We start from the raw sequence: 27,351 nt of genomic DNA, 5'->3' as shown, positions 1-27,351 counted from the left end.
TCATTCCCACTTGTTTGGTCCCCAACCTTCCTGTGTTGAGGGTGAATATCTGATGTTGGTTTCTACACACTTTACCAAAAGTGCTAATCATGAGAAACCTTGTACTCACAGTGCAAGAAAATTCTAGTAGAAGTTCCCATCAGACCTCCCTACTCAGTGTGGGAACATCAAGGACAGGGGTGATGGGGTCTCCAGAGTTGGGTTTTAGTGCAAGACCATCCACTCCCCACCTTTAGTGCTCAAGTGAACAAGCTAAGTGCCTGCCATTGCTAAAATAAATGTATAGACAGGAAAGCTCAGCTACCAAATGTCCAATTAAATATATTTTAGTCATCTTACATGGCTTATATATCAACTTCCACTATGGAAAAAAGTTGCACTGGATCCTGTCATGGGGTTGCTACATGTACTAACTTCCTGTACCATTGAGCCATAGAAATACAAGCTTAGAATAGCTAAGCAACTATAATTATGTATTACTTATACATCAATTTATAGCCCACCCTTCCCTGTAAGAGTTTGGAGTAGCTAATATAAAGCTGTGGATATAAGCTTGGAAAATCAACATCCCTCCCACACATTAAGCCCATTTATTTATTTACATTTGGATGCTATCTTATTCCACTACCTTTTCCAGGAGGCTTAAAACAAAGGAACACAAAACTGTAAGATCAAATACAGTACAGCTGCAAAATACAGCAACTCCCAAGACAAAAACTACAACAGATTTTTAAATGGAGAGGAACAGACTGTGAACTTGGGTGTAGAAAAAGGTGGCATCAAGCAAACCTTTCTTGAGAGGCCGATACAAAATTGTCCCTCTCTCTCATGGCTACCTTCCTCATTTCACTGGGTGTCACAGGGGCACTAAGAACAGTTTTGGAAACCATAAAGCTGATATAAATGGAAGAAGGCAGTCTTTCAGATAGTCTGGTCCAAGCCATTCAGGACTCTGAAAGGTTAAAACCAGTATTTTGGGGGGGGATTAGAAATGAACTGGAAGCCAGTATAGTTAATTGATGATACATAGGTATAATATGGTCCAACACTCATACCCCTGTTAATAATTTTTCAGTTTTATTCTGGACTGATTGCAGTTTTAGTACCATTCTTAAAGACAGCCTGATCTATAACATGCTGCAACAGTCTGAACTATTAGATTTATACCCAAGCTCTAATCACCAAACCATAGGTAATTGCCACCAACACACCTTCATCCAGATAAGGTCACAGCTGGAGTAGCTGCCAAAGGTGCTATGATACCCACTGAGCAAGTCTTTGCCTCCGCTATCTCTCTGTTAGCACTCGCTCTATCCATGGAATTGATTATGCCATTAAGTTTTCAAGTGTGGTAAGAAAGAATCTACAAAAACTTTAGTATGTCAACTCATTTATTCAAACCCTGGGTGTGAATCCAAATGTATATCATAAGGAACATACTAGTGCCAATGCCATATATCTGCACTTGATTTGTAAATGCCTGTGCATTCCCAGCAGCATAACACTTGTACCTGAGATGCAGAGACATATGTTTGGGGACTCACCTACAGGATTTTCACCCTTCCACAAAATTATTTTATCATCAGTTTGGTATGCTTGAGCCCAGCATGGTGCAGTAGTTTGAGCATTAGACTATGCCTCTGGAGATCAGGGTTTAATTCCCCACTCAGCCATGGAATCCAAGTGGGTGGCCTTGGATGAGTCACTCTCTCTCAGACCCAGGGTCGCCATAAGTCAGAAATTACTTTAAGGCATATAACAATAACAGCAGCAGCAGCAGCAGCAGCAGCAGCATATTTCCTGGAACCAAAAATGGGTGGGGGGCAAAAACTGTCTCTCTCACGCACAGCAAGAATCCACTAAACTAAGTAGCTGTACTCTTCACCACTGATTTCATAACTTATTTAGTCACCAGGTTTGCAAACATTTTCAAATCATATGCCTAAAAGGTCATTTTCATGATCTTTGCTGTAACCATGGAACAGAAGAATAATTCCCCCTCAAAATTAGCTTCTGCAACCACAAACTGGCACAAGTTGAATTTCCATATAAACTTAAATGACTCAAAAGCTCACCACTATGAAGTTGCCAGAATGAGCTTTTCTTTCCAAACTTGAATCACCAGTTTTAAACTGCTATGTGTTCTACATAAAACCTGGGATCCACACTGGCACACACAGGCCTTTATGTCCCAAAAGGATGTATTAACTTGCATTGTGCATCTCAAATTACTTGCTGTAGTTTTGAATATTCTCATACTGCCACTAGATCTTTTTCTTTGTACTTAGGCTTGCTTCCAAGTAAGTACACTGAGACCTGTAGCCTTAGCAACCTATAGCCCACTGATTTTCCACATAATTTTACTGCTTTCAAAATTAAACATACTGTATGCTGAGAAACTCCCTTGAAGCAAGTCTGCAAGTTAATTTGAGCTGGAATGAAGTTTAGGAATTGGACTTTAAACATAATGGAGTTTGTCAGGCCCTAAATGTGTTGCACTGCACCCAGTGAACCATATGATCTCTAGCTAAGAAGAGGTTTAAGTTCAATTATTTAAAAGTATACAAAAACAGTCACAGCATATGTCTATAAAAGGAGGAGGTGGTGGTGGTGGTGGTGATATGGGCGAGTTTACTTTCTTTCCCATGATTTTGGGGACCAGTTGGATCCAAGTAACAGGAAACAATAATACAGAGTCACACATGATGATAAACCAGACCCATAATTGCAATGAATTTATAACAAGTCATAATTACTTTCTGGTGACCAGATAGGCTAGGTTTGTACTACAGAAACAGACTGGCTGCTTTTGGAGCAATGGCGAGTAACTAGCAGGAAGACAAACAGGCACCAAAACCCTTTTGTGGCTTTTAACACTTCTTGACTTATTTGCATGTCTAGTGGAGATAAAGTCACATCCCACAACCCATGGAAATCTGCCCAGGTTTTTCTAGGTATAACCTTAATCTGCTGCCCATGAGTTCCCAAAATTTTCAGTGTAACCAAAAAGTTGAGTATTGTAATATACTCAGTTGTAATCAGATCTGGATATAAACTGCAGACTGATTATGTGTTGGCCTGACCTGTTTTCTCCTCCTTCAGGAGGAAAGAATTGTAGTTCAACTTAAAATTAATTCCCAAAAGATAAGCCATGGCTCCCTACAGAAATATCAGCAATTGCTAAAAAACAACAATAACAAAAACCTCCTTTGATTAACTGTTGCATAAGTCTTGATTTGATTACATGAGTTTTAGGAGTGATCCAGTTTTATCTTTGTATATTCTGATACTTGTATTTTACCATTGATATGGTCAGTTGCCTAATCAATAAACTTCGTGTTGTTGATTACAAGATTAAGCACATAACAAAATGCACATGAAGTAGTCAACCTTCTTCACCATAAATCTGTGATGGGGAGTTGCTATATTGTTTTAATGTATTTTAAGCTTTTTAAGCTTTTTAAATTTGATTTTAGCATTGAATTTGTTTCAATTAGTGTAGTAATTTAATTCTAGTTTAATATACTATTTTTGTATGTTTTTAACTGTATGATGCTTTTTAATGCTGTAAGTCGCCTTGAGTCCCAGCCTTATATTTATAAAAATAAATATAATAATAACAGTAATAATAAATCTCTTGTCAATGGGTGGATATTAACGATATTTGCTAAAACAGTAATTTAACCCAGGATATACACATAATATATACTCGTGGGACATGATTCTTTTAATTGTTTTACCAAGCAGAGAGAAGGACGTTATTTCTACTGATCTCTGATCAAAATTCCAGAAACACAATGGAGTCATGAAATTATGTTAATGACAAGTATTATGCTCATGACAAGCAGTTATGATCATGAAAAACATATTGGCAAGTTGGTCCAATTTGAATTGCTTCAGCACTTTTACGCCTTTGAACTTTTAACTTACTGTTAGGCCTGTTACAGACAGCCAAAATAAAGCTGCTTCGAGTCACAGTGGAGGTATGGTGTTTCAATGATGCATGCGTCCTAAGAGTCCAGAAGTCGCACCAAAGCCACGCTCCAGACTGGAGCATGGCTTTGGTGTGGCTTCTGGACTTTTAGGACGCATGCATCATTGAAATACCATACCTCCACTGTGACTCGAAGCAGCTTTATTTTGGCTGTCTGTAACAGGCCTTAGTTTTAATTTGGTGTTATATGCTGAAATCATTTTCCCTAGGCTGGTCGTTTTATCTTGGTTTTATAATCTGCTTCTTCACTCAAGGTATGATTGTATTATTGTTGTATTTTAAAATATTTGATATTTTTAACAGATGGTGTACTCACAAGAGAAAGCTTTGATTAATGGGTGGTTTAAAAGTGAGTTAAACAGATTTTAAACTAGTATATACTGGAAATTAACACTTGATAAAATTGTTTTGTGCTTGCTTAAGCAAGGAAAGTCACGTCTACTCTGTTATTATTAAGATGCACCTGTGTTTCTTGTATATAACTGCTACTTCAGACACCTAGCCATGCAACTCAGGTGCTGGTTTCCTACAATTTCATTTCAACAAACCAAGCTTCAAAAGATGAACCACACAGTTTTCTGAGAGCCTAAAGCCCTACTCTAAAGCAGCTTCTGTCTACTTGCCTTCAGAAAGCTTAACCTTTTCCTCTATGAACAGCAATCCCTTCGTAAGGAGCTGGTTCTGCCAAAGAGAAGAAAAAGAAAAACATTGGATTTTTCCATAAAGTCAAACACACATGCTTGATCATTTCAGTTTAAGATCATTTTAGTTTAAGCATTTGCAGTGTGCTGAATAAGCAATATGTTTGTGTCTCAATTTGGTTTGTGTCAACCAGTTTATGTCAAGGCATACATTTCTACCACAAGTTTCATGGAGGTCTAAGCTGCTAACTGGCCTCATTTTTCACCTGCTGGAAAAGAAAGTGGTCTTGTTTTTGTTGTATTTTAAACAATGTATTGCATTTTATTTTGAGTTGTGTGAACTGCTCTGAGAACGTATGTTGATTGATGGCCATATAAATATGATTGATAAACAAAGCAAATAAAAAAGCTATATGTGCCCTTGATTATCTGAAAGTTGCCTTTGCACTGTCTGTCAATTCAGTTTTACAGTAATTCTCAAACAGCATTAACATGGAACAGAGTTAGAACACACATGCAGCAATAACGGAAGGTACCAAATTTTCAAATCCAGAAAATCACATGCTGTACATGTAGCAAGTTTATGAAAACTGAAGAAAAGGTGGTTGGGTTAAGTTAGGTAACTTAATGATGTAAACAAATAACTACACAACACAAGTCTTGCACAAGACACAGAAGCCCTGATCCCTCCTCCTCTTCCCAAAATATTTTATGTGTAAAATTTATACATGCATTGAGTTAAATATTGATTTTACTTAACCAAAACTGTTGTCTTTATAAAATGTTAAAATATGAATACAGCGGGCCCTTCCCTTATGTGGGGATCCACTCTGGACCCGACTCCCCCATGTAAGGAACATAAAGTGTATGCTGCAACCCCATTAGAAATAATGGGGCTCGTATTTATAGCGCTGCGCCATGCACATGCCACAAGCACATGCCCCATTACTTCTTCCGGAGTGTGCCAGGGCTTTTTCTGGTGCAGCTTTCAGCATATGCTGAAAGCCACGTATGATGCGGGCATACTGTATGCATGAATGTGCAAATGAAAATACACACACTAAGTAAAATATTTTATTCATATATTATACTGAGTTGAGGGGAGCATTACATTCACATAAAGATGTAAAGACGGGTCCAAAAGGTAAAAATTTGAGTAGCACTAGTGTACTATGTTCAGTTTGTCTTTTTATAGTATTAAAAAGCATATAACACTGTATAAAGCAGAACTGGAACCACATTGTTTTCTTTCCTATCTTATGATCAGTGGGCTGTAGACCAAGTGGAATGGGAACAGAAGCTGGCAAGTGACACACAGCTCTTGCACTGTCAGGCTGTATGCCCTCCTTTACAACATAAACCATCCAAAGGAGCTGATAGCCCAGTGCTTGACAGTGATGATATAAAAGAATATAAAGAGCAAAACATTCAGACTATAAACATTCTTTAAAAAAGTCATATTAATCATACTGATTGGGTATCCCTTATCCCAAATGCTTAGCACCAGAAGTGCTCTGTATTATGTGGGGGAATATTTGTTTGTTTTGAAATACTGGTATTTGCAAGCACATAATAAGGCATAATGAGGCTGGAGATAGTCTGAGGATCTGTGAAATGGTGGGAATCCAAGTGTAGTGCTTGGCATGCATCCATGCCTCCTGCCATTTCACAGATCTTCACATCTCTCTCCAGCCTTGCTAACACAGTAGTCACATAGTTGAAAAAGTTTTGGATTTTGGAGTATTTCAGAATTCCAGATAAGGGATACTTAACCTGTATGACCTTAGGTGATTAACTTATCACAACCATTGCATCTGAGGAAGTAGGCTATGCAGCAAAACAGATGGCCCCAAAGGGGTGAATTGGGGCTGCGGCAATTGCACACCACGTTCCCAATCTAGCCTTTTGCCAGAGCAAAAACAAATAGCAAATTGCCACTCTTTTTTGTGCTGGTAAAAAGCCAGCTTTCCCCACCCTACCACAGCTTTAAGGTGCTCCTGTGGCATGCTGAGTCTAAATGCTGGGCCGTCGGAGTACCCAGAAGCCAGCCCACATGTGGGCAACTGTTATTATTATTATTAAGCTTTATTTATATAGCGCTGTAAATTTACACAGCACTGTACATAAAATCTTTAAATTAGACGGTTCCCTGCCTTCAGGCTTACACTCAAAGAAGACACGACACAAAAGGAGAATGGAATAGTGGGGGGGGGGGGGGGGAGAGAGGATCTGGTCCAGCATTCTTCTCTCCCTCTGAGGCCTAGACCAAGGCAGATGGACAGATGGGCAGCATGAAGCTGGCTTCCAAGTGGCTTCTGAGTGTGCACATCAAACTGCCATGCTCTGAAACCACCAAGATGGTGGCGTAAGGGGATGGTCTGTTTTGCTCCTAAGTCTGCAAAAGCTTATGCTACAACTTCTTTCGCTCAGTTAATTTCAAAGGTACTACAAGAGCCCTTTACATACTGATATTTCAGATTAATATGTCTATGTCTCTGAATTTTACAACAATGTAATCACTTGGTAAACTGGCCCTCTGGCCCTTCTTCCTCAGAGTGTAGTGGAGTCTCCCTCCTTGGAGGTCTTTAAGCAGAGGCTGGATGACCATCTGTCGGGGATGCTTTGATTTGGATTTCCTGCATGGCAGGGGGTTGGACTGGATGGCCCTTGTGGTCTCTTCCCACTGTATGATTCTACATAGGAGATGAGAAGATCATACTACTCCTGCAGTTATGACTTTGAAATAAGAAAATGGAGGGGCAGTTTATCATGTGGTAACATCATGCGCTGTGGTAAAATCATGATTTTGCAAATGGTAACTTGACAGACTAAAATTTGACTACAGAGCGGGGCAAGGATAATGTGAATGTAAGTAAACAACTTAAAGACACTCAGATATCATTTGAATATGGATTCTCACAGTTTCTGAATATGTTTCAACAGCATTTGTCCAGATTTAACTCTTATTATCCCTACCTTTCTCTATACTTAAACTTTAGGTTGTCAGTTCATCTGGGAAAGCTTATGATTTAAGCACATGACAGCAGAACTAAAGGTTTGCCTTGTCCAGAATGCTGTATCCCTTAGTGGCCAACCAATGCCTACAGGAATCTATTCTGAACCTGGAGGTAGCAAATAGCTTAGTCACTGAAAAAACCACTCCATCTTGAATACAAATCCTGAAGAACAGCACTCTGTGATGTCTGAAATACTTTTTTTTATTTGTCCTTAATCTCCCCCATTTTATCTTAACTGGAGGACTCCATGTTCTATTGCTGTAACAGAGGAAGAAAAATTTTCTCTACTTTTCAACTGTCAGCCATTTTTAAATTTGTTATCTATTTTTGCCTTTTGTTATATGTGAAAGTAAAGACCATAGAGCAAGAGATTCTAGAATTGTTTTCTTGAATCATTATAACAAAGTAAAGTTAAGCTAAGTCAAGGCAGAGGCAAAGTATATGCAGTAATGGGAAATAGGTTCTATATTTTTCTTCCTTAATTTACTTAGAAATGGACTAAGTTATTAATAATCTTAAGATTCACACATATGTTGTCAAATGGTGTTCAGATACTACATGCAGATTTGAGCGTAGAAAAGTTATTTTGAGGGGCTCTGCAAACTACAGACACACTATAAACATAGGCAAGCACATATTGCTAACCAAAGGAGAGGAGTGAAGCCAGGAAAAGGGGGGGGGGGGGAGTCACATACAGATTCAAAATATTTGGCATGTGTGGGAAAGAAGTTGTTCTCATTTTCAGAAAAGCAACTGTCTGTTTGCAGTGCATTCTGTTGAAACATCTGTATTTATTCTGAAAGCATACAAGAAGAATGTCAACCTAATCAAAGAAGAGACAAAATCTGAGATTAAAGTAAGCAGCACTTACTTTCATCTTTTACTTGGTACACAGAGGTCTATATCTCATTTTAGTGGTAAGGCATTCCTTAAAACTAGATAATTTATCATTTATTTAAACATGTTTCAAAACAGTTAAACATAATATTTGGGAAAAGCTAAATGAATGAAATGTGTCTCATGTTTTCTAGAACAACAAGATGTCAACCACTACCAGAGCCTGGAAATGTTAATTTTTTGAACTACAACACACATAATCTCCTAACGTTTTTATTCATGCTATTCTCATGCGTCAATGGAAATATCACAGGTTCATAGTGTATTTCTTTCCAAAGGATGTGTGAACTCAGTGTAATGATATTGGAAAAGAAAGAAAGTTACCAGTAATTAAAAACCCACATTCGGAGTGAAGGAGCAATTTAAGAAAAAGACCAGAGTTGGTAGAAAGAAAGAACACAAACTACTGTAGAGGTTCTAAAAATCACCTTGCCCTCTACCCCAGCCACAACAGGAACACTAATTTACTTCACACCCCATTTGCTTAGGATCTCATTCTCTCACCCCAAATTGTCTACATTTTTATTTTGAGTAATCATGATGCAGCTTTGTGTTTGCAGTTTTTAACTGACCCACAATCAAGGCATTCTGACTACACATACAGAGCATCAGAACAAAGACACTTTCCTATTCACTGAAATGGAAAAGACAATGTCATCTGTGCATCTATGCAATGGAAATGCCCTTGTGGCTATAAAAGTCATGTTAACATGCTTTCTGTATTTACAGTTAGATGCATGGACAGAATATGCATGTTGAGGGTTTGCTCTGCTGGATCAAAGGTGGATGACTATGACCTGTTCAGATGCAGTTGGACTTCATCTCCCATCAGGGCTAGTGGGTTATCAGGCAAAATAATGAATAGGGCTCTTATACATACAATGGTTGTGTAGAAGAGGGAATTTCAGCAGGTCCATTTTTAGTTAATCCTCTGAAGAAATGCCACTGAAAAAAATGATTATATTCCCAAACAAAATATTCTTTTCCAAGCAAGTGGGTAGTTTAAAGTATTTTGGTGAGTAATACAGGAACTAATTAAATCTTCAAGAATTACATAAATGATGGAGCAACATTTTTTTACATTCTCCACACTGTTCTGTAAATTGCTCCACAGTCCTCATTCCTAAGTATGAATGTCATTTCTTTAAAGGAGCACATACTTGCCATAAGTGTACTGGTTGTTTGTTCTAACTTAAAAGACACAGAGGGAACTAAATTGCTACAAATCTAGTTCAGTCCTTTTGCAAGTTTAATTGTTTAAAATTATCTACATCTGCATGTAGTTTATATTCTACAATAAAAAGCCATCTCTAGTGGGTTTTTTTGCCTTTACATGTTACAAGAAGAGTTCACATGTCTGAGACAGAAGTTAACAAGCCCTAGCTCTCAAGTAAAGTTACTACCACCTAATCTTTACTGGAATGAGGTATAAGCCATTCTAACTGAATTCCATTCCCAAACTCTCCCACCTCCTTTAAATATCTAGTCTGGGTAGGAATCCAGAGATCCTTGCACAAAACTGCCTATATGCCGCTTCCTATGACACACAATGATCTGTTAAACTGGGACAATAAATCTAGTACTGATGTTAGAAGAGGAAAACAACTGAACATCTAGAACTACTAGATCTACAACTCCCAACAGACAGAACAAGGGTAATGCAGCAGTTAAGGCCTCAAGCAGATGAGCCTAATGCAGTGGACTGCAGCTGCTCTGACACAATTCACATCAGGGCCATGGCAACCACAAACATATAGCCCCAATCTGGGCTGCTGCTGCAGTTTTCAATCTGGCTAGCAAAAGGAGCTATTTTTTTCTGCTCCTTTTGTGGTCGGATTTGAGCGATCTTAGGCAGACCCAGCATGGCTTCCGCATGGTTTCGGGGTGTGCATCATCTAAACACCATGCTTCCAACACAGCCTGATGGTGGGCCTCTTGGCCCATCTGTTTCAGGCCTTAAAAACCAATGTGATTCTAGGCTGCATCAATAGAAGTATAGTGTCTAAATCAAGGGAAGTAATATGGCCACTCTATTCTGCATTGGTCAGGCCTTAGTTCTGGGCACCACAATTCAAAAAGAATGTTGACAAGCTGGAGCATGTCCAGAAGAGGGCAACCAAAATGGTGAAGAGCCTGGGAACCATGCCTTATGAAGAGAGACTTAGGAAGTTGAGTATGTTTAGCCTAGAGAAGGTAAAGTGAAGAGGTGATCATGATAGCCCTGTTTAAACATTTGAAGGGGTGTCACACTGAGGATGGACCAAGCTTGTTCTCTGCGGCTCTAGAGAATAGGACCCAGAGCAATGGATGCAAACTACAGGAAAAGAGATTTTCCCCTCAATATTAGGAAGAACCTCCTCTCAGTAAGAGCTGTTAGACAGTGGAACACACTCCCTCAGAGTGTGATGGAGTCCCCTTTGGGGGGTGCTTTGATTGAGAGTTCCTGCATGGTAGGGGGTTGGACTGGATGGCCCTTGTGGTCTCTTCCAACTCTATGATTCTAAGGCCTGTTACAGACAGGCCAAAATAAAGCTGCTTCGAGTCACTTTGGAGGTATGGTATTTCAATGATGTATGAGTCCTAAGAGTCCAAAAGCCACACCAAAGCTGCACTCCAGTCCTTAGGACTGGAGCATGGCTTTGGTGTGGCTTTTGGACTCTTAGGACCCATGCATCATTGAAATACCATACCTCCAAAGTGACTCGAAGCAGCTTTATTTTGGCCTGTCTGTAACAGGCCTAAGATTCTACTGCCTAAAATAACACAAAGAAAAATATTATTAGGCATTCCTACCTGCACAGATGAAAACAGAATGATAAGGTATGGATGTAAAATGTATCTTTAAGATTCTTCTATGACAGAGGGCCCAACCACTGTCCTACCCCAGTTCTCCATAGTTCTATGCTCAATTGCTTTCTTCTACTGTCAGGTGTTTTTTTGTCAGCAAGCTCAAAGAAGCCAAAATTCTGTTCAGACACAACAATGACATGGTTGCCATTATTGAGCACAAAACAGGGTTTACATAAACTGTAGAATTCTTCATATACTGCTAACCCTAGCAAGCACAAAAGAGGAGGAGGAGGAGGAGGAGGAGGAGGAGGAAGAAGAAGAAGAAGAAGAAGAAGAAGAAGAAGAAGAAGAAGAAGAAGAAGACAATGAAATTAGGCAGGTCTTAGGTCTGATGGATATTCAGGCTTGTAACTGTAAACTATAGCTCCCATTGTAACTGGACTGAGTCATATTCTTTCAGATATCTCGTGTTTATTTCAGCCAAAGAGCTGTACTGAGTACTTCTCTGCTTCTAGGTAAAAATACAAAACAAAACAAAACCATGCACATCGAAGCAGAAGTTTATTGAGAAATAAACTATACCAATCTGGAGAGCTGAATGGGTCAAAACTCCAATTTATAAATCTCCATTGGACTACTGTCTCAATAGTTGCTATATCTCCTGCCTTGACAAGATAAAGTTCCTAATCATTTTGCTAGATATTGGCTTTGTTCACATGGAATGATACGCTTACTGTAAAAAAAAGCTTCATATTGCTATATACATGTAGTACATTTGCTGCCCCTGACTGATTCTTCCCACTAGGAGAAGTGGTGAAAAAAACTAGGAATGGTGTGGCTAGCATATTGGTTTCTGAACAAGTAATGTGGAAGGATAATGCAATTTATTCATTCAAATACTAATAATGACCATTCAAATGAAACATCATATATCTCCTTTTACTCTTCCTCCATCCAACCAGCACAGTAATACACCAAAACCAATAATTAGCAGTTAGCATTTTTAATTCACAACTTTGATAAATAAAACTTGTTTTCCTTGATTAATTAAACCTTTAATCGATCTATCTGACATGGTGCAGTTTGCCTCCCCTGAGCACTGCCATTTCAAATTTGTACTAAAAATGGCATCTGATAAAATACCCACAGAAACTAATCACAGCCTCTTTTGGTGTTGGTTTGTTTTTTATATTAGTGACAAAGTATAAAAATAGTTTTGATACACTTAGTAACTTCTAATTTTCCTTCCACTCTTTCCAGCCATGAGAGAATAAAATACAATGAAATCATATGGAAAGGCCCATCACAGTTCCATGGTCATAAGACATGATCATGCTACATCATTGTAATGTGCACGTGTACCCTGAAATAAAATACAGTTGGCTCTCCTTATCCACTGATACTGCATCCACAGATTCTACCATCCATGACTTGAAAATATTCCACCCCTCCAAAAAGAAAAAAGCAAAGCAAAGCAAAAAGCAAACCTTGATTTTGCCATTTTTAAAAAAACAATGTACACTGTTTTACTATGTCATTGTATATAACGGGATGTGAACATCCACAAATTTTGATATCTACGGGGGTGGGGAGCGGGGCTGGAACCAAGCCCCAGACAATACCAAGGGTCCAATGTATCAGTTATGCACATTTTAGACCTTTATGTACAATATATGTCTAAAAAAACCCTCCGTCAGCTGCGGCCACGCTTCTGCCACTTGGTCGGGCATCGGTATGGAAGCCTCAGGTCACACAGCTGGCAAAGCTGGGGCTGGCCCAGGCTGAGTGGAAGCGCGCTCCCCTGGTGTTCTGGTCTCCTCAGAAGCCATAGCTCCAAGTGAAAGGCAAGGGAAGGAAGGAACAGGCAAAGAAAGGAGGGAAAAGGGGAGGGAATCCTTTTTTTAAGGGGGAAAGAAGCAAAGAAAAAAAGGGGAAAGCAAGGAAGAGCCAGGCAAGTCCAGGGAGCTTGAATGAAAAAGGCTTGAGAAAGCAATGAAGCACATCCTACCAGGAGCAAGGCAAGAAGAAGACTGGGGTTCCTCGGGTCGCTCTGCCCATGAGGCCAGGGCCAGGCCCCAGGTCTATTGTTTTTTCTCCCTGCCTATCAGGAGCCAAAGTGGGCGGAGCTACCCAAAGTTAAGATGCTCGGCTCCTTATCTGATGGGAAATATACATTGCTAAAGGTGTGCCACTGCAACAATCACAACCTGTTCGTTTCTTGACTCACCAGGAATGCCAGTTTGCAGAATGCAGCCATGGGCAAAGTGAGGATGGATGCCATCTTTCAAGTGCCAATGTTATTTCGCTTTTCTAGAAGCCCATAGTCTTCGCAGGCTCTGCTATGGAATGGGAAGGCCAGCCTATCGGAAGTAACTTAACTGGCTGCAAGAGGCAAGGCTCATGACTAAGTGAAGGCTTTGCTCAGATCTATTCCTATTCCATCAAATGGATGGAAAACCTCAGGATTCCTGCATCTGGTAGGATGGGTGAATGGCTTGCCATCATCTGGTAAGTAGGTCAACCAAAGCCTGCTTCCAGACCCATGCTGTCGACTAAGCCTGTTCAGCTGTGGCCAATAATACTGTAGTCTTACTTGTTCCATCAAAATGAGTCTTGTGCTCATTCTTGCTAAATGCAAAGTCCTTCATTCACTGTTAGGTCTGTAAGTAGCACCACCCTGAAGGACTGCAAGGCCAGTATCATTTTGGATTCATGCAGATAATGAAGGAGTACATCTCTTGTAGTTTATGGTTATAATTGCCAAGGTGGGCAATGAGAAGCTTTCTAGATGTTTTTGAACTGCAACTTCCAATACCTCACACCATTGCTAATGGTGGTTATGACTACAGGGAGTAGTAGTCCACCAACATCTAGAGGGCTCCCCTTTGCCCACTTCTCATCAACAGGAACCATATAACATCAGTCAGAAGGTACCTACAATCTTTCACTTTGACTAATTTATTTCCTGCCCAGTTTTAGAATTAATGTTGCCCTGCAAACTAAGCAAGTTTCAGATAGCAGTGCCAAACTCCCTGAGAGACTTTTGAAATAAGATTTCCATTCACTGTTTCAAAGCACACATTAGAAATATGTGGTTAACACTTATCTAATATGCATTCCATATATGAATGCCACAAATCTGCATCTGCATTGGAGCTAATGCCCCACCACCATATCGTCTTTTTAAAAAGATGGAGAAGGGTAAATACAAATCCCTGCCAAGCCAGTCTAGTCAAAGAAATTGTTCCTCAAAGGAATACCCATCATAGAAGCATGTTTGGGGAAAGAATCAGGACAGAATTTTGCCAAGCATTCCTGAAAGTCAGCCAATCACAGTCCTCACAATGATGTGAAAAATAAATAGTATATTAGAGCAGAGACTTGGCTGTTTTTTAGGTTCGGTGAAGACAGAGGAAGGAACAGGTACTCAGCAGAAAAAAGTTAGGACAGGGATAGGACCAAGACAGGGATAAGAGCCAACTAGAGTCATGGACAGATGAATTCAGATAGAAATGGAGATAGGATGAAATAGGAGAGGTAGTAGATTCTGATTAGTTAAGAGCTTGGTGAAGGGGTTGACGGTGAAGTGTATAGGGCCTAGACTCTAGGCAAAGAATTCAGGAAAATGGCTGTATTAATTTTCAAATAAGATCTTATATTTAAATAAATATAGAGCCAGCTTACATGTTTGTTGTTTGAACCTTATCTTATTCAATATTTGTTAATAGTTCACTTTTATAGCTCTGCCTGAGAGTCATTCAGTTAAAGATTTTAAAGAAGAAAAATGGTCACAAAGTTACAACCCTGAACCCAACATAAAACACATTTGCTTGTGCAGTGGTGCAGCCATCTTAGAGTCCCAAACATTAAACTCAGTGGGTAGTGGTTTAAAGGGTTTTAGGGCAAGGTGAGTGCCAGGCGGCAAAGGCTGGCATCTGTATGAGAAATCCAGAGAGGATCTGCACTCTGTTACTTTATTTACACAGTGCTGCTGTGGAACTAGTGCTCACACAGTCAAAGGTACCAGCTCTTTCCATTAGGAATGAAGATGATATAATCTGCTACCATCTTTAGATTCCATTATTCCCTCTCAGTTTAGCTTCAGTCCTCACTGAAGCTATGGTGGCAAAAGTTGCAACAACATATTATTCTGTGCAACAGTATATTATCTGAGTTATCACTGTGTGAATGCAAGTATTGTACAATTAAGACCTAACAGTTTTACAAATGACATGCTCTTGATGGAGGTGAAAACTTCCAGGAGTAATTGATTTATATGGATCAGCACAGCTACCTAGATTTTTGTCCACTCCTTGGGGAGGGGGCATGACCAATTGGCAAGTAGTCTTTCTCCCTTCTTAGAGCAACACATAGGATAACCCAGAAACAATAATGCAGCAGAGGAAACATCTCAAATTACTTTGTTTTGTACAGTAAACCTTTATTTTATTTTATTTATTGCATCTATATCCTGTCTTTCTCCCAAAATGGGACCAAAGTTGTTAGCATGTTGCTTTGACACAATCTGCTTATTGGTCATACCACTGGGGGTGGATCATCATCCCAAGTAAACAAAAGATCACTGTTGGAAATAATTTCTAATGCTGTGCTTAGCTCTCAAACATATGAGGAAAGGAATAAAAGATTTTTCACCACCACAAGTGTCTCCAAGTAAGTACAACTAAAAATGATCATTACAACTCAGCTAATTGGAATCTTATGACAAACTGGAATACAGTTGTTCAGCCTTACTTTGACCCTTATTACCACATAATTAATGTTATTCATGCAACTAATGCAAGACTATTCAAAACTTGGTATCTTCCACAGAACATAGCCAATGTGATATAACAACTGGAATGCTGCACTAGGACTTTGGAGATGCAGGTTTCAAGTCCCAATTGATCCATAAAATTCTTTAAGTGACCTTGGCCAATCCCTCATTCTCAGCCTCACAAGACTATTTTTGGTACTGCTGTAGTAAGGAAAAATAGAGAGGAACAGGGAGCACATATGGGTCATTAAGCTTACAAAATGGAATATATACATGCAACAAACAATAGCCTAGACCACAACATTAAGGCAGGATATAAATCCCATAAATATAATCAATGAAAATATACACAGCCATCAAAAGGCATTCAACTTGCTTCAATACATATCAAAAGATAGTAGGGACACAACTGTCCACTGTCCATTTAAGAAATAGCTGTTACCTGAAAATAGTCTGTGATGAAAGGTCCAAGTTCACTCTTCAACAATCGCCTTAAAAAAAACAAACAGATCACATGTTATATAAAAAATGCTGGATTTTCACACTTGCTTTATTTGAACTCTACAAAGCACAGGTAAGGATGGCAAACAACTCTGAAATTATTTCCTTCAATTCTTGCATATTTTCTCATCATACATCCAGCTAGCAGCCAGTATTATCAAAGACGCAGGTCAGTGCCTCTCTCTGCCTTTACCCTCTACAGCTTTTTTAAGAGTCATTTTGTTATTAACTGCCCTCAAGTCAACCTCAACTCATGGTGATCCTGTGGATGAGACATCTCCAAGTACCCTGTCCTCCACTGCTCTGCCCAGGTCCTGCAGGCTCAGGCTCATGGCCTCCATGATCGAGTCTAACCATCTGTCTTCCTCTCTTTCTACTGTCCTCTACCTTTACTAGCATCATTGTCTTTTCTAGTGAATCATGCCTTCTTATGATGTGACCAAAATACAACAGTCTCAATTTATGTATCCTAGTTTCTAGAGAGATTTCTGGGTTGATCTGTTCCAGAGCCCATTAGTTTGTCTTCTTGGCTGTCCACAGTATATCTAGCACCACATCTCAAATGCGTTGATTTTCTATCAGCTTTCTTCACTGTTCAGCTCACACATTCACACATGGTGATGCGGAATGTAGTAGATTGGACAATCCTTCCTCAGGTGTTAACCATTAAGCCGCTCTGATAGCCTTTGGCTGAAGAGCAGGGTATAATAATAATAATAATACTTTATTTCTATACTGCTCTTCCGGAACGATCAAAGCGGTTCACAGATCTTTAAAAATTATACATCATAAAAGTGCACATCATAAAATATGTATCAATAAAACTAATAAAACCAATAGCGTATAAAAACAAACATGGAATCTATCGATCGCAATTAACCTTTTCTATCAGAGGAGACATTCTCTATAAAGAGTCCGAAGGAAATGCTAATTGGAAGAGGTGCGTCTTTAGAGCCTTTTAAAAAGCATCCAATGTAGAGGTCATACGAAGCTCTTCTGGAAGTTTATTCCAATACATTGGTGCAGTCGATGTAAATGCTCTCTGGTGAGTTGCTGCCAATCTCACCTTAGGATGTACTAGTAGATTTTTCCCTGATGTTCTGAGAGTGCGGGGTGGACTATATGGGGAGAGGCGTTCCCTTCAAGTAACTCAGGCCCAAGCCATATAGGGCTTCATAGGTAATAACCCACACTTTGTATTGAGCCCGGAAGCTAATAGGCAGAAATCTCTGAAGATGGCAGCCACAGATGCTGGTGAAACGTCAGGAAGAAACTCTTCTAGAACATGGCCACATAGCCCAACACCCCCCCCCCCAAAAAAAAAAAAAACTAAGGTCCTGTAGTTGCTACAAACTTTTGTCTCCTCCTTTTTGTGGATGGGAATGTATATTGTTCTCTTCCAATCTGTGGGTCACTGCTTTGTTAGCAGATTTTAGCTAGAACTATACTTGAATCTGTTTCTGTGAATTCATTTGGTATGCTGTCTGTCCATGAACATTTATTCGTCCCTATCACTTTGAGTGCAACTTTCACTTCACTTTCCAAAATCTGGAGTTCATCTTCATAAATTACATCTTCCTATGTGTCATTCAACTTTTCACATTTCTATACAGCTCTTGTCTGTATTGCCTCCATCTTTTTTAATTAGATTATTATTTCATCATGGTTGTGTATTATGTTCCCCTTCTGATTGGAATGCATTCCCACCTTCGGTTTAAATTTCTCTTTGATTTCCTCAATCTTGTATGAACAATCTCTTATCCTTCCTTTTTTTTTTTTTTTTTTTTGGTTATCTATTTCTCTGCATTAATTGTTGTAGTATAATTCTTTTTATCTTTGCACACTAATCATCAGACAGTAGAATTCATGGTTCTAAATGTGTTTCTGTCTCCCTTTTCTCTTGCTTCTCTTTTTCTTTAAATCCTTGAAGTATTTCATCTGTCATCCATTGTTTCTTCTCCTTCTTTTTCACCACATCATCTTTCTGCATTCCTCTTTTACTTCTGTTCATAGCTTTTCTGGTTCCTGGTCAAGTTGGCTTAACAGTACAAATGTGTTTTTCACACTTTCTTTAAATTCTGTTGTTACGTTATTTAGATATTTTGGCATAATTGTTGATTTGGTGTTCTTTTTCAGCTTTATTCTAAGTTTGGATATTAGTAGTTCATGGTCTGTGCTGCAATCTGTGCCTGGTCTTGTTTTTGCTGCAAGAATGGAGCTTGTCCATCTTCTGTTATCTGTTATGTAATCTATTTGGTTTTGGCATTGGCCATGTGTATAGTCTCCTTTCTGGCTGTATGAAGAAGGTATCAGTTGCTCACCTGCTTCTTTCTTGAACCAAGCCCAAATCTCCCTACTGCCTTTAATCCTGTTCTGCTTCCTACTTTGGCATTCCAACTGTCTATAGATACCATGCAGTCCTGTTTTGGTGTGTTGTTCATTTCTTCCTGGACACTAAATGTTCACTCATTCCCTGCAGTTAGCCTACTGTAGGTTCTCAAAGTCACCGACTGATTACTACTGTAGCTTGCATTCTTTTGTATACCTCATTTGATATGTTAAGCACATACATGCACAGCACACATGTGGACACACACATCTTGTCACTACAGAAAACAAAATAAATATTCTATTTTTGAAACCTAGATTAAAAAATTTCTTTTCGAGCAAAACTGGAAATGCACATTTAAAAAAGAAAATGGGTTGGTGGTCTGATTATAGAGAACACTTAAAAAGTAATTTATCAAAGCATTAAGAAAAAACAGTTTTTTTAAATGGAATGCTATAAGCAGCAGTGAATAAAATTTTATGAAGCTTTCATTTCTGAATCAAGATATTGTGGGAGGAATTTTATGCTTTACAGATTTGCTTTTAAGTAGGACAAAAAAGAGTACAAAAAGTCTTTATGTTGCTGTAGATATTCAGGCTATTCCTAACTTAGCACATAACTCCAGCAGTAGTATGCAAGATAAGGTTTTTTTAGCCTCCCCTACATTGACTATATTCTAGCCAAGTTCACAGAACTGAATAGAGAGTAAATATAAAGGAGAGGGAGCAAAAAAAGGTCATTCTTTATTCAGGCTAAGGCTTACTATTTTCATGCTCAAACTAACCAACATTTGTTCCCATTTCTAGAACCAACGCATGCCTACATAATGTCCATGCTAGAAAATTAATCTGACATGGTAGACATAATGTCTATGCTAGAAAATACATTTGACATTGTTTTATTTGAATAAACTTAGCGTGTGACTTAGTAGTGTGTCTTCACACTGTTGTGAACGTCCACCAGTGATGGGAATACTCAGAATTCAAGAAACACTTAAATTTGTGGTGAGGTGCTGGAGATGATACACCTCACTCAACAAGGGCCATGACTATGTTCTGTCTCTCTTGCCCTCTTAACCCAATGAAACAGTAAACTATGAATTGCATCTTAGCTGGACACCAGAAACAGGCACACTTGCCCCACAAAGCCAGTTACCAGAACAAAAATGTAAGCACACTTCCTCAAAAGAATAGAAGGAGACATCAAGAATGACATTAGGTTGAGGCTTATTTCATAATGCCAGTTCAAATGATCAGCTCATGAAACACTCACACAGCCTCTCATACATTAAGAGACAGAAGCAGAACAACAACCTCTCTCTACCAGAAATCTCTGCTCTGGAACATGCAAAAGATATGGTAAGATGAAAACAGTGCCAATTTTACTAACAGTCATGGTGCCTACAATCATATTGCCTCTAGTATCAAAGGCTGTATACCTCTAATACCAGTTGTGTGGGAACATGAGTAGAAGGGTTCAGTCTCACTCATGTCCTGCTTTGTGGATTTTCAAAAGGCAGCTGACTAGGTACTGTGGAAACAGAATGCTGAATTAGATATGATTGTTGTCTTATGATACAACATCCTTCTTATGTTCCCATATAATTATGGAGAACAGCATCTCTATCCCTGTCAGAGCATGGTATAAATTGCTATTGTTGTTTTAGATCTTTAGCCTTACAACCTATATCATATACACAGTGAACTCCTTTCCACAGTTGCTTCGCTGAGAATTTTTCTCATTCATTGAAAGGACAGCCCTAATGCCATTGGGCCTGAAGAGGAAGAGCCCTCCCCTCCCTCCTTCCAACTGTCATCTTCTGGCCTGGGAGGGAGTGAAAGGACAGGCCCAACGCCATCGGGCCCACCCTCAATTAAGAAAAAGAGCCCTCCCCCCAGTCCATCTGCCTTGGTCCAGGCCTCAGAGGGAGAGAAGAATGCTGGACCTGATCTCCTTCCCCCCTCACCATTCTCTTCTCCTTTTGTGTCGTGTCTTTTTAGATTGTAAGCCTGAGGGCAGGGAACCATCTATTATCCCCTCTGTTGTAAGCCGCCCGGATTCCCAGTGATTGGGCAGCATATAATAAACTACTAATAAACTCTCTGTGTTTCCTCCTGTTTCTTTGGAAGAACTCTCTTCGCTGCTGAACTCATCCAAACCCACCACCTGCTCTCTTGACCCACTTCCTTCTTGTCTTCTAATCTCTATAGCCCCCTCTTTGTTACCCTCCCTCCTCTATATCTTTAATCTCTCTCTCTCCTCGGGTTCCTTCCCCTCAGTCTTCAAACATGCCTTAGTTTCCCCTATCCTGAAAAAACCCTCTCTCGACCCCTCTTCCTTGGCTAGGTATCGTCCAATCTCTCTTCTTCCTTTTCTAAGGTGTTGGAATGAGTTGTCTATTCACGCTGTCTTGAGTTTCTTGAAACCAACTCCATTCTGGATCCCTTCCAGTCTGGTTTTCGCCCACGGCACTCCACAGAGACGGCCCTTACTAAGATCTCAAATGATCTTTTGCGGGCCAAGGCGAATGGCCTTTATTCTATCCTTGTCCTTCTTGATCTGTCTGCGGCCTTCGACACCGTGGACCACTGTCTCCTAATAGATGTACTCTCTGACCTTGGTTTCTCGGGCCTTGTTCTCGATTGGTTCACATCTTACTTGTCAGATCGATCTTTTTCAGTGGTCTCGGGTGGTCAGACCTTGTCCTCTGTCCCCTTATCTGTTGGAGTTCCTCAGGGCTCTGTTTTGGGTCCCCTTCTGTTCTCTTTATACACACTCTCCCTTGGCAGACTTATCAGTTCTTTTGGTTTCTCCTACCATCTGTACGCCGATGATACCTAGCTGTACCTTTCCACCCCTAATCTTTCGCCAGAGCTAGAGCAGCAAGTGTCATCCTGTTTAACAGCTGTCTCCCACTGGATGCACCATCGGCGTCTGAAGCTCAATATGTCCAAGACCGAGCTTCTTGTTTTCCCTCCTAAGCCCACCCTTCACTACTCCTTTTCTATTTCTGTCAATAACGTCTCTATCCATCCGGTCCAGGAAGCCCGCAGTCTTGGTTTCATTTTTGACTCCTCTTTGTCATTTATCCCCCAGATCCGGACTACAGCCAAGGTCTGTAGATTTTTTCTCTATAATATCGCCAAAATCCATCCATATCTCTCAGCTTCTACCGCAAAGACACTGGTCCATGCCCTAGTGGTCTCACGACTAGACTACTGTAACCTCCTCTTGGCAGGGCTTCCCCTCTCTCATCTCCACCCATTAATTTCTGTTCAGCATTCAGCTGCACGCATTATTTCACTCGCTCGCCGTTATGATCATGTCTCCCCTCTGTTGTCCTCCCTTCACTGGCTCCCTTTTCCTTTCCGCATCAGGTACAAACTTTTGCTACTCACCTTTAAAGCCCTGCATGGGCTGGCCCCTCTTTATTTAACTGATCTTCTCTCTCCCTACATCCCTACTCGCACTCTCCACTCTGGTAGCCAAAGTCTCCTCTCTCAATCCAGGATTTTCTCTGCCCCGTCCCGGATCGGCCCCTTCTCTCTTGCTGCCCCTCATTCCTGGAACCTTCTTCCTCTGCATGCACGGCTCATCACTTCCCTAACCAGCTTTAAGGCTGAGCTGAAAACCATATTGTTTAGGGAAGCGTTCTCAGGGAATTTGTGATTGTCATCTGGCTGTCTGACAATATTTGATGTGATGTGATTTGTTTGATATTTGATGTTTTAAATCTGTTTTTTCTTTTCTATATGGTAATTTTATCTATTCCTCTTTTAATTGTTATTATCTTAGAATGTACGCCTTAGGCAGGCTTTTATATACTCTTTAATTTTACCGACTTTGTACAGCGCTGTGTATAATTACAGCGCTCTAGAAATAAAGTTTAATAATAATAATAATATAAATATAAATAAATCCTATTATTATTATTATTATTATTATTATTATTATTATTATTAGTCTTCTAGTTCCAGAAACTGATAAAACTGTGGTAGATGTACAGCAGGCCATGCTATGTTCCAATAATAGCAATAGCAAGTAACAATAGCAAGTACATTTCTATACCACTTATCAGTGCACTCAAACACTCCCTAAGCAGTTTACAATGTGTAAGCTAATTGCCCCCAACAAGCTGGGTACTCATTTTAGCGACCTCAGAAGGATGCCAGGCTGAGTCGACTCTGAGCCCCTGGCTAGGTATTGAACTCACAACCTTGTGTTTGTGAATGAGTGGCTATGGTACACGCATTTAACCACTGCGCCACTACATACAAACCTACAAACAGACCTTTGAAATACAGTGGACCCTTGTTATCTGTTGGGGTTTGGTTCCAGGACCCCCCATGGATAACAAAAATCATGGATATACAAGTCTCATTAAATACAGTGGCATAGCAAAATAGCTTCCCTTATATAAAATGGATTTGGAATTTATACTTTTTAAAAAATATTTTCAAGCCATGGATGCTTGAATCCATTGATAAAAAAATCCATGGATAATGAGGGCTGACTGTATCTGGATATTTCATACTATTTTACAGTAGTTGCCTAAATCCAGCTGCTATTGTCAACTAGAGTAGAACCACTGAATCAATTACTGAATTACCCTGATGGGATCAAATCCTATCTGATTGTGGAAGTAAGCAGGGTCAATCAGGTTAGTATTCATTTAGGAGATTACCAAGGACATCAGGTGCTGTAAGCTTTTTTCAGAGGCAGGCAAGGGCAAATCACCCCTAAATATTCCTTTCCTAAAAAAAAATTCTTAGGTTGTCACAAGTGGGTGAGCAATTGGATTTATGACGACGGCACTTAAGTCAACTTTTACACAAATTCCATTGATGAAATTGGTCTGTTCTGGTCAAGACATAGTGAATGCAGTCCTATGTCCTAAATATTACAGCAGTAAGGTGAAGAATTTGCCACAGGGATACTGCTTTCACCAACAGAAAAAGAAGCCAGTTCCTGACTTGAAATCTATTAGCGCTACTACCACAATTATCAGCAAACGGCAAGGATAGGAGCACAATATGGGTCTCTAGTCTCCTATGTAGAATAATTTAGTATAGGACAGCTCTTAGACTTACTGTATGTTTCTATATTGATTTAGCAAAACAGCTTCTTGCAAGAGTTACTGTGCCAGCCACCTTGAAAATGTTCATAAAAAGGGTCAAGTAATGAATCCAAGTAACAGACCAGTCATCATATTGGTACAATTCTCAGACAGCACCACTTGTCTGTATCAGGCAGACTATTCCCATCTACAAGAGTCAGAGCAACATACCTGACATTTTCATTGAGAGTGTAGAGTTCATTGTTTTGCAGGCCTCCACCTTTGAACACATTGATCACTGCTGTTTGAACACTGCCAAATGGAAGCAAGACAGTTAGGGCACCCATAAATAACAAATATCAGCATGATTTACACCAAGCAATGAAACTGCAGTCAAGAACCATGTAAATATATCAGTAAGAAGAGAAGGAGATTAATTGTCTTGAAATTGCTTCTGCTTTTTTCTTCCTCCCTGGAATCACCAAACTTATTTGCTTATGGCTGCCAATAAGTAACAGTAGATCAAATATTGTTTATACACACACCAAGGGATTAATACACAGTTCTCCATACATGACCAGACTTTTAGACTTTTTTTTTAAGATCTGCTGTAAACCACTGTCATTCTGCAGCTATTATTCAGTGCCTTTATATGGCCACTGAAGCCCTGTCCAGCAAAAAATTCACAATGGAAATGTTTGCCATCACTTATGCAAAGTTATCCCTGCAAACAAGTGGGCTAGACACCAAACACATGCTACAAAAGAGTACTAGAAAACAACAAGCATTCTGTATGGGTCCACAAGTTTCAAATGTCTTGTTCCTCTGGTACCAGATGGTCAGTCCTAATGCGAAAATGAAGTCTCCCTCGACCACCAAAAAAGTAGAGAAACACCCTCTAAAAACTGGAAGACAACAAGCCACTGAAATCAGGGTTTTTCTATGTATGCCGGCCATGAACTATGGATGCCGGCCGTGAAAGCCTTCGACTTCACGCTGTGCTTACAACTCCTGATTCAGTGATATGAGGTACACAAATAGAGCAAATTCTGAATCAAAAACTGAACCATTGTTTGGCATCACATGAGTGAGCCTTAGAATCCCCTTCTCCAGCCAATGAATCAACTCCTCTCTTGCCTTCCCACTTAAAGAACAGCCAAAGCCCATTGTATTTGAATCAGCAAACTGTGGCTCACCCTTGTCTTGCAAACCAGAACTGTGAAATTACAGATAAATACAAACTGGAGAGGATCAAGATAACCAGAAACCTGAATATGGTTTCCAACATATGAAGAAACAAGCAAGGGATAATGTCAGTAAAAACATATAATAAATCTGTACCATTTAAAAATGCATACCCATTATCTCCCAGTAAGGGATCCCTAGATTGGAAGTTCCTTTTCACAATACTGTGGTGTAAAACCCTGCCTGACAGCATCTGACAAGAAGACAAGAATTTACATTCATACAATCTTTATCCTTACTTCACTAAGGAGAAAGTTAAACCAGGTGAAAATTCAAAGCTGCTTTTGTGGCCCAAACTTCTTTATCGACATAAGAAAGAGCCACAGCTGAGCAGTAAAATATATGCTTTGAATGCATAACAAGCAAGATTCAACCCACAACTGTTTCAGGTAAGAGGACTGGAAAAGATATCTTCTGAGAACTTGCAGAGCACTATCCCTTGGCGTAGACAATACTGGACTTGATAAGCCAAGGATCTGATTCAGAAGCCTTTTCACATATTTGGGTTTTCTTTCACACCAGGATTATGTCAGCTAGAAAGAAGACCTCTACTCCTCCCTCAGACCTGCACATGAATATCCAGAAAATAAATAAATATAAATATAAATATAAATATATATATATATATATATCTGTGCAGGCAATCTGCAGGTGCACAATGAAACATATGTATGGTTGGTGAAAAGGGCCTTTCTGAAGCTATATGTATGTGGAGAATCCCAACATGTCATAAAGACTAGTACAAAGCATTCCCATGGTTTTTTCTCACCTGTTCCATGCAGAATTAGAGCTGAAGTGTAGAGATTGCCGGGCTGCCAAGAACCGTGGTAAATCACTCAGCACTGGGGAGCTCATAAAACGTGGCCGAGGTCTCCGGAATGAGCCCATCTTCTGAAACTGGAAGAGAATTGCTGGGGTTGTGGTAGAATCCCTGGTCATTAGTTCAGGTGGAAAGAAACTGAGAAATGTTCTTGCAAAAGAAGGCCAACAGACCACTGTTGAGGATGTAAGCTAGTGGCTCTGTTGGTGCCTTCAGAATCGGAATTCAGTCTGTTACAAGAGGAAAAAGAGATACATTAAAACTGAGGCTACTGAACAAAAACATGCCTATTGTAAAATGTATGACTCAAAGTTATTCATTTAGATGGTGGTGATCTGGAGGATGTATATATCATAGAATCATAGAACCATAGAGTTGGAAGAGACCACAAGAGCCATCCAGTCTAATCCCCTGCCATGCAGGAACTTTCAATCAAAGCATTCCTGACAGATTGCCATTCAGCCTCTGTTTAAAGTCCTCCAAAGAAGGAGACTACACCACACTCCGAGGGAGTGTGTTCCACTGTTGAACGGCCCTTACTGTCAGGAGGTTCCTCCTAATGTTTAGGTGGAATCTCTTTTCTTGTAGCTTGCATCCATTGCTCCAGGTCCTGTTCTCTGGATCAGCAGAAAACAAGCTGGCTCCCTCCTCAATATGACATCCCTTCAAATATTTAAACAGGGCTATCATATCATTTCTTTACTTTCTCTTCTCCAGGTTAAACACCCCCAGCTCCCTAAGTCCTTCCTGATAAGGCATGGTTTCCAGACCCTTCATTATTTTGGTGGCGCTCCTTTGGACAATCCAGTTTCTCAACATCCTTTTAAAATTGTGGTGCCCAGAACTAGACACAGTATTCCAGGTGGGGCTTGACCAAAGAAGAATACTTCCCATGATCTAGGCACTATATTTCAAATGATGCAGCCTAAAATTGCATTGGCCATTTTAGCTGCTGCATCGCACTGTTGACTCATGTTCAACTTGTGGTCTACCAGGACTCCTAGATCCCTTTCACACATAGTCTTGTTAAACCATCTGTCCCCCATCCTATAGCTATGCATTTCATTTTTCCACCCTAAGTGCAGTACCTTACATTTCTCCATGTTGAATTTCATTTTGTTAGCTTTGACTAACAAATGTTCTCTTTCATATATTGTGTTAATTTTACATCACGATTAATAGAATGATTTTACAACCTGTACCATGGCAAATCCCAAACCATTTGACATCAACACAGAAGATTTTAGGCTTGCAATGCCAAAGTCCTGATGGTTTTTGCCAGTGGAA

At 39.8% G+C, this 27,351-nt stretch overlaps 1 protein-coding gene across 3 annotated transcripts in view; it reads right to left on the bottom strand.

Annotated features, from left to right (window-relative positions):
* PRR5L (proline rich 5 like) overlaps positions 1-27,351 on the bottom strand; it is a 98,508-nt gene that overhangs the window by 39,856 nt on the left and 31,301 nt on the right. For all 3 annotated transcript variants that reach the window (XM_089521446.1, XM_089521447.1, XM_089521445.1), the window contains 4 exons: positions 26,014-26,294; positions 24,231-24,311; positions 16,556-16,604; positions 4,618-4,675 (listed from right to left, as the gene is read on the bottom strand). In XM_089521446.1, coding sequence (XP_089377572.1) covers positions 4,618-4,675; positions 16,556-16,604; positions 24,231-24,311; positions 26,014-26,183 — 358 coding nt within the window. In that variant the 5' untranslated portion in view covers positions 26,184-26,294. The remainder of the gene's footprint in view (positions 1-4,617; positions 4,676-16,555; positions 16,605-24,230; positions 24,312-26,013; positions 26,295-27,351) is intronic.

This window comes from Sceloporus occidentalis, unplaced genomic scaffold (assembly GCF_023333645.1).
Source record: "Sceloporus occidentalis isolate IW3139 unplaced genomic scaffold, rSceOcc1.0.p SCAF_4, whole genome shotgun sequence".
Taxonomy (NCBI): Eukaryota; Metazoa; Chordata; class Lepidosauria; order Squamata; family Phrynosomatidae; genus Sceloporus; species Sceloporus occidentalis.
This window is presented reverse-complemented; position numbering and strand designations above follow the sequence as displayed.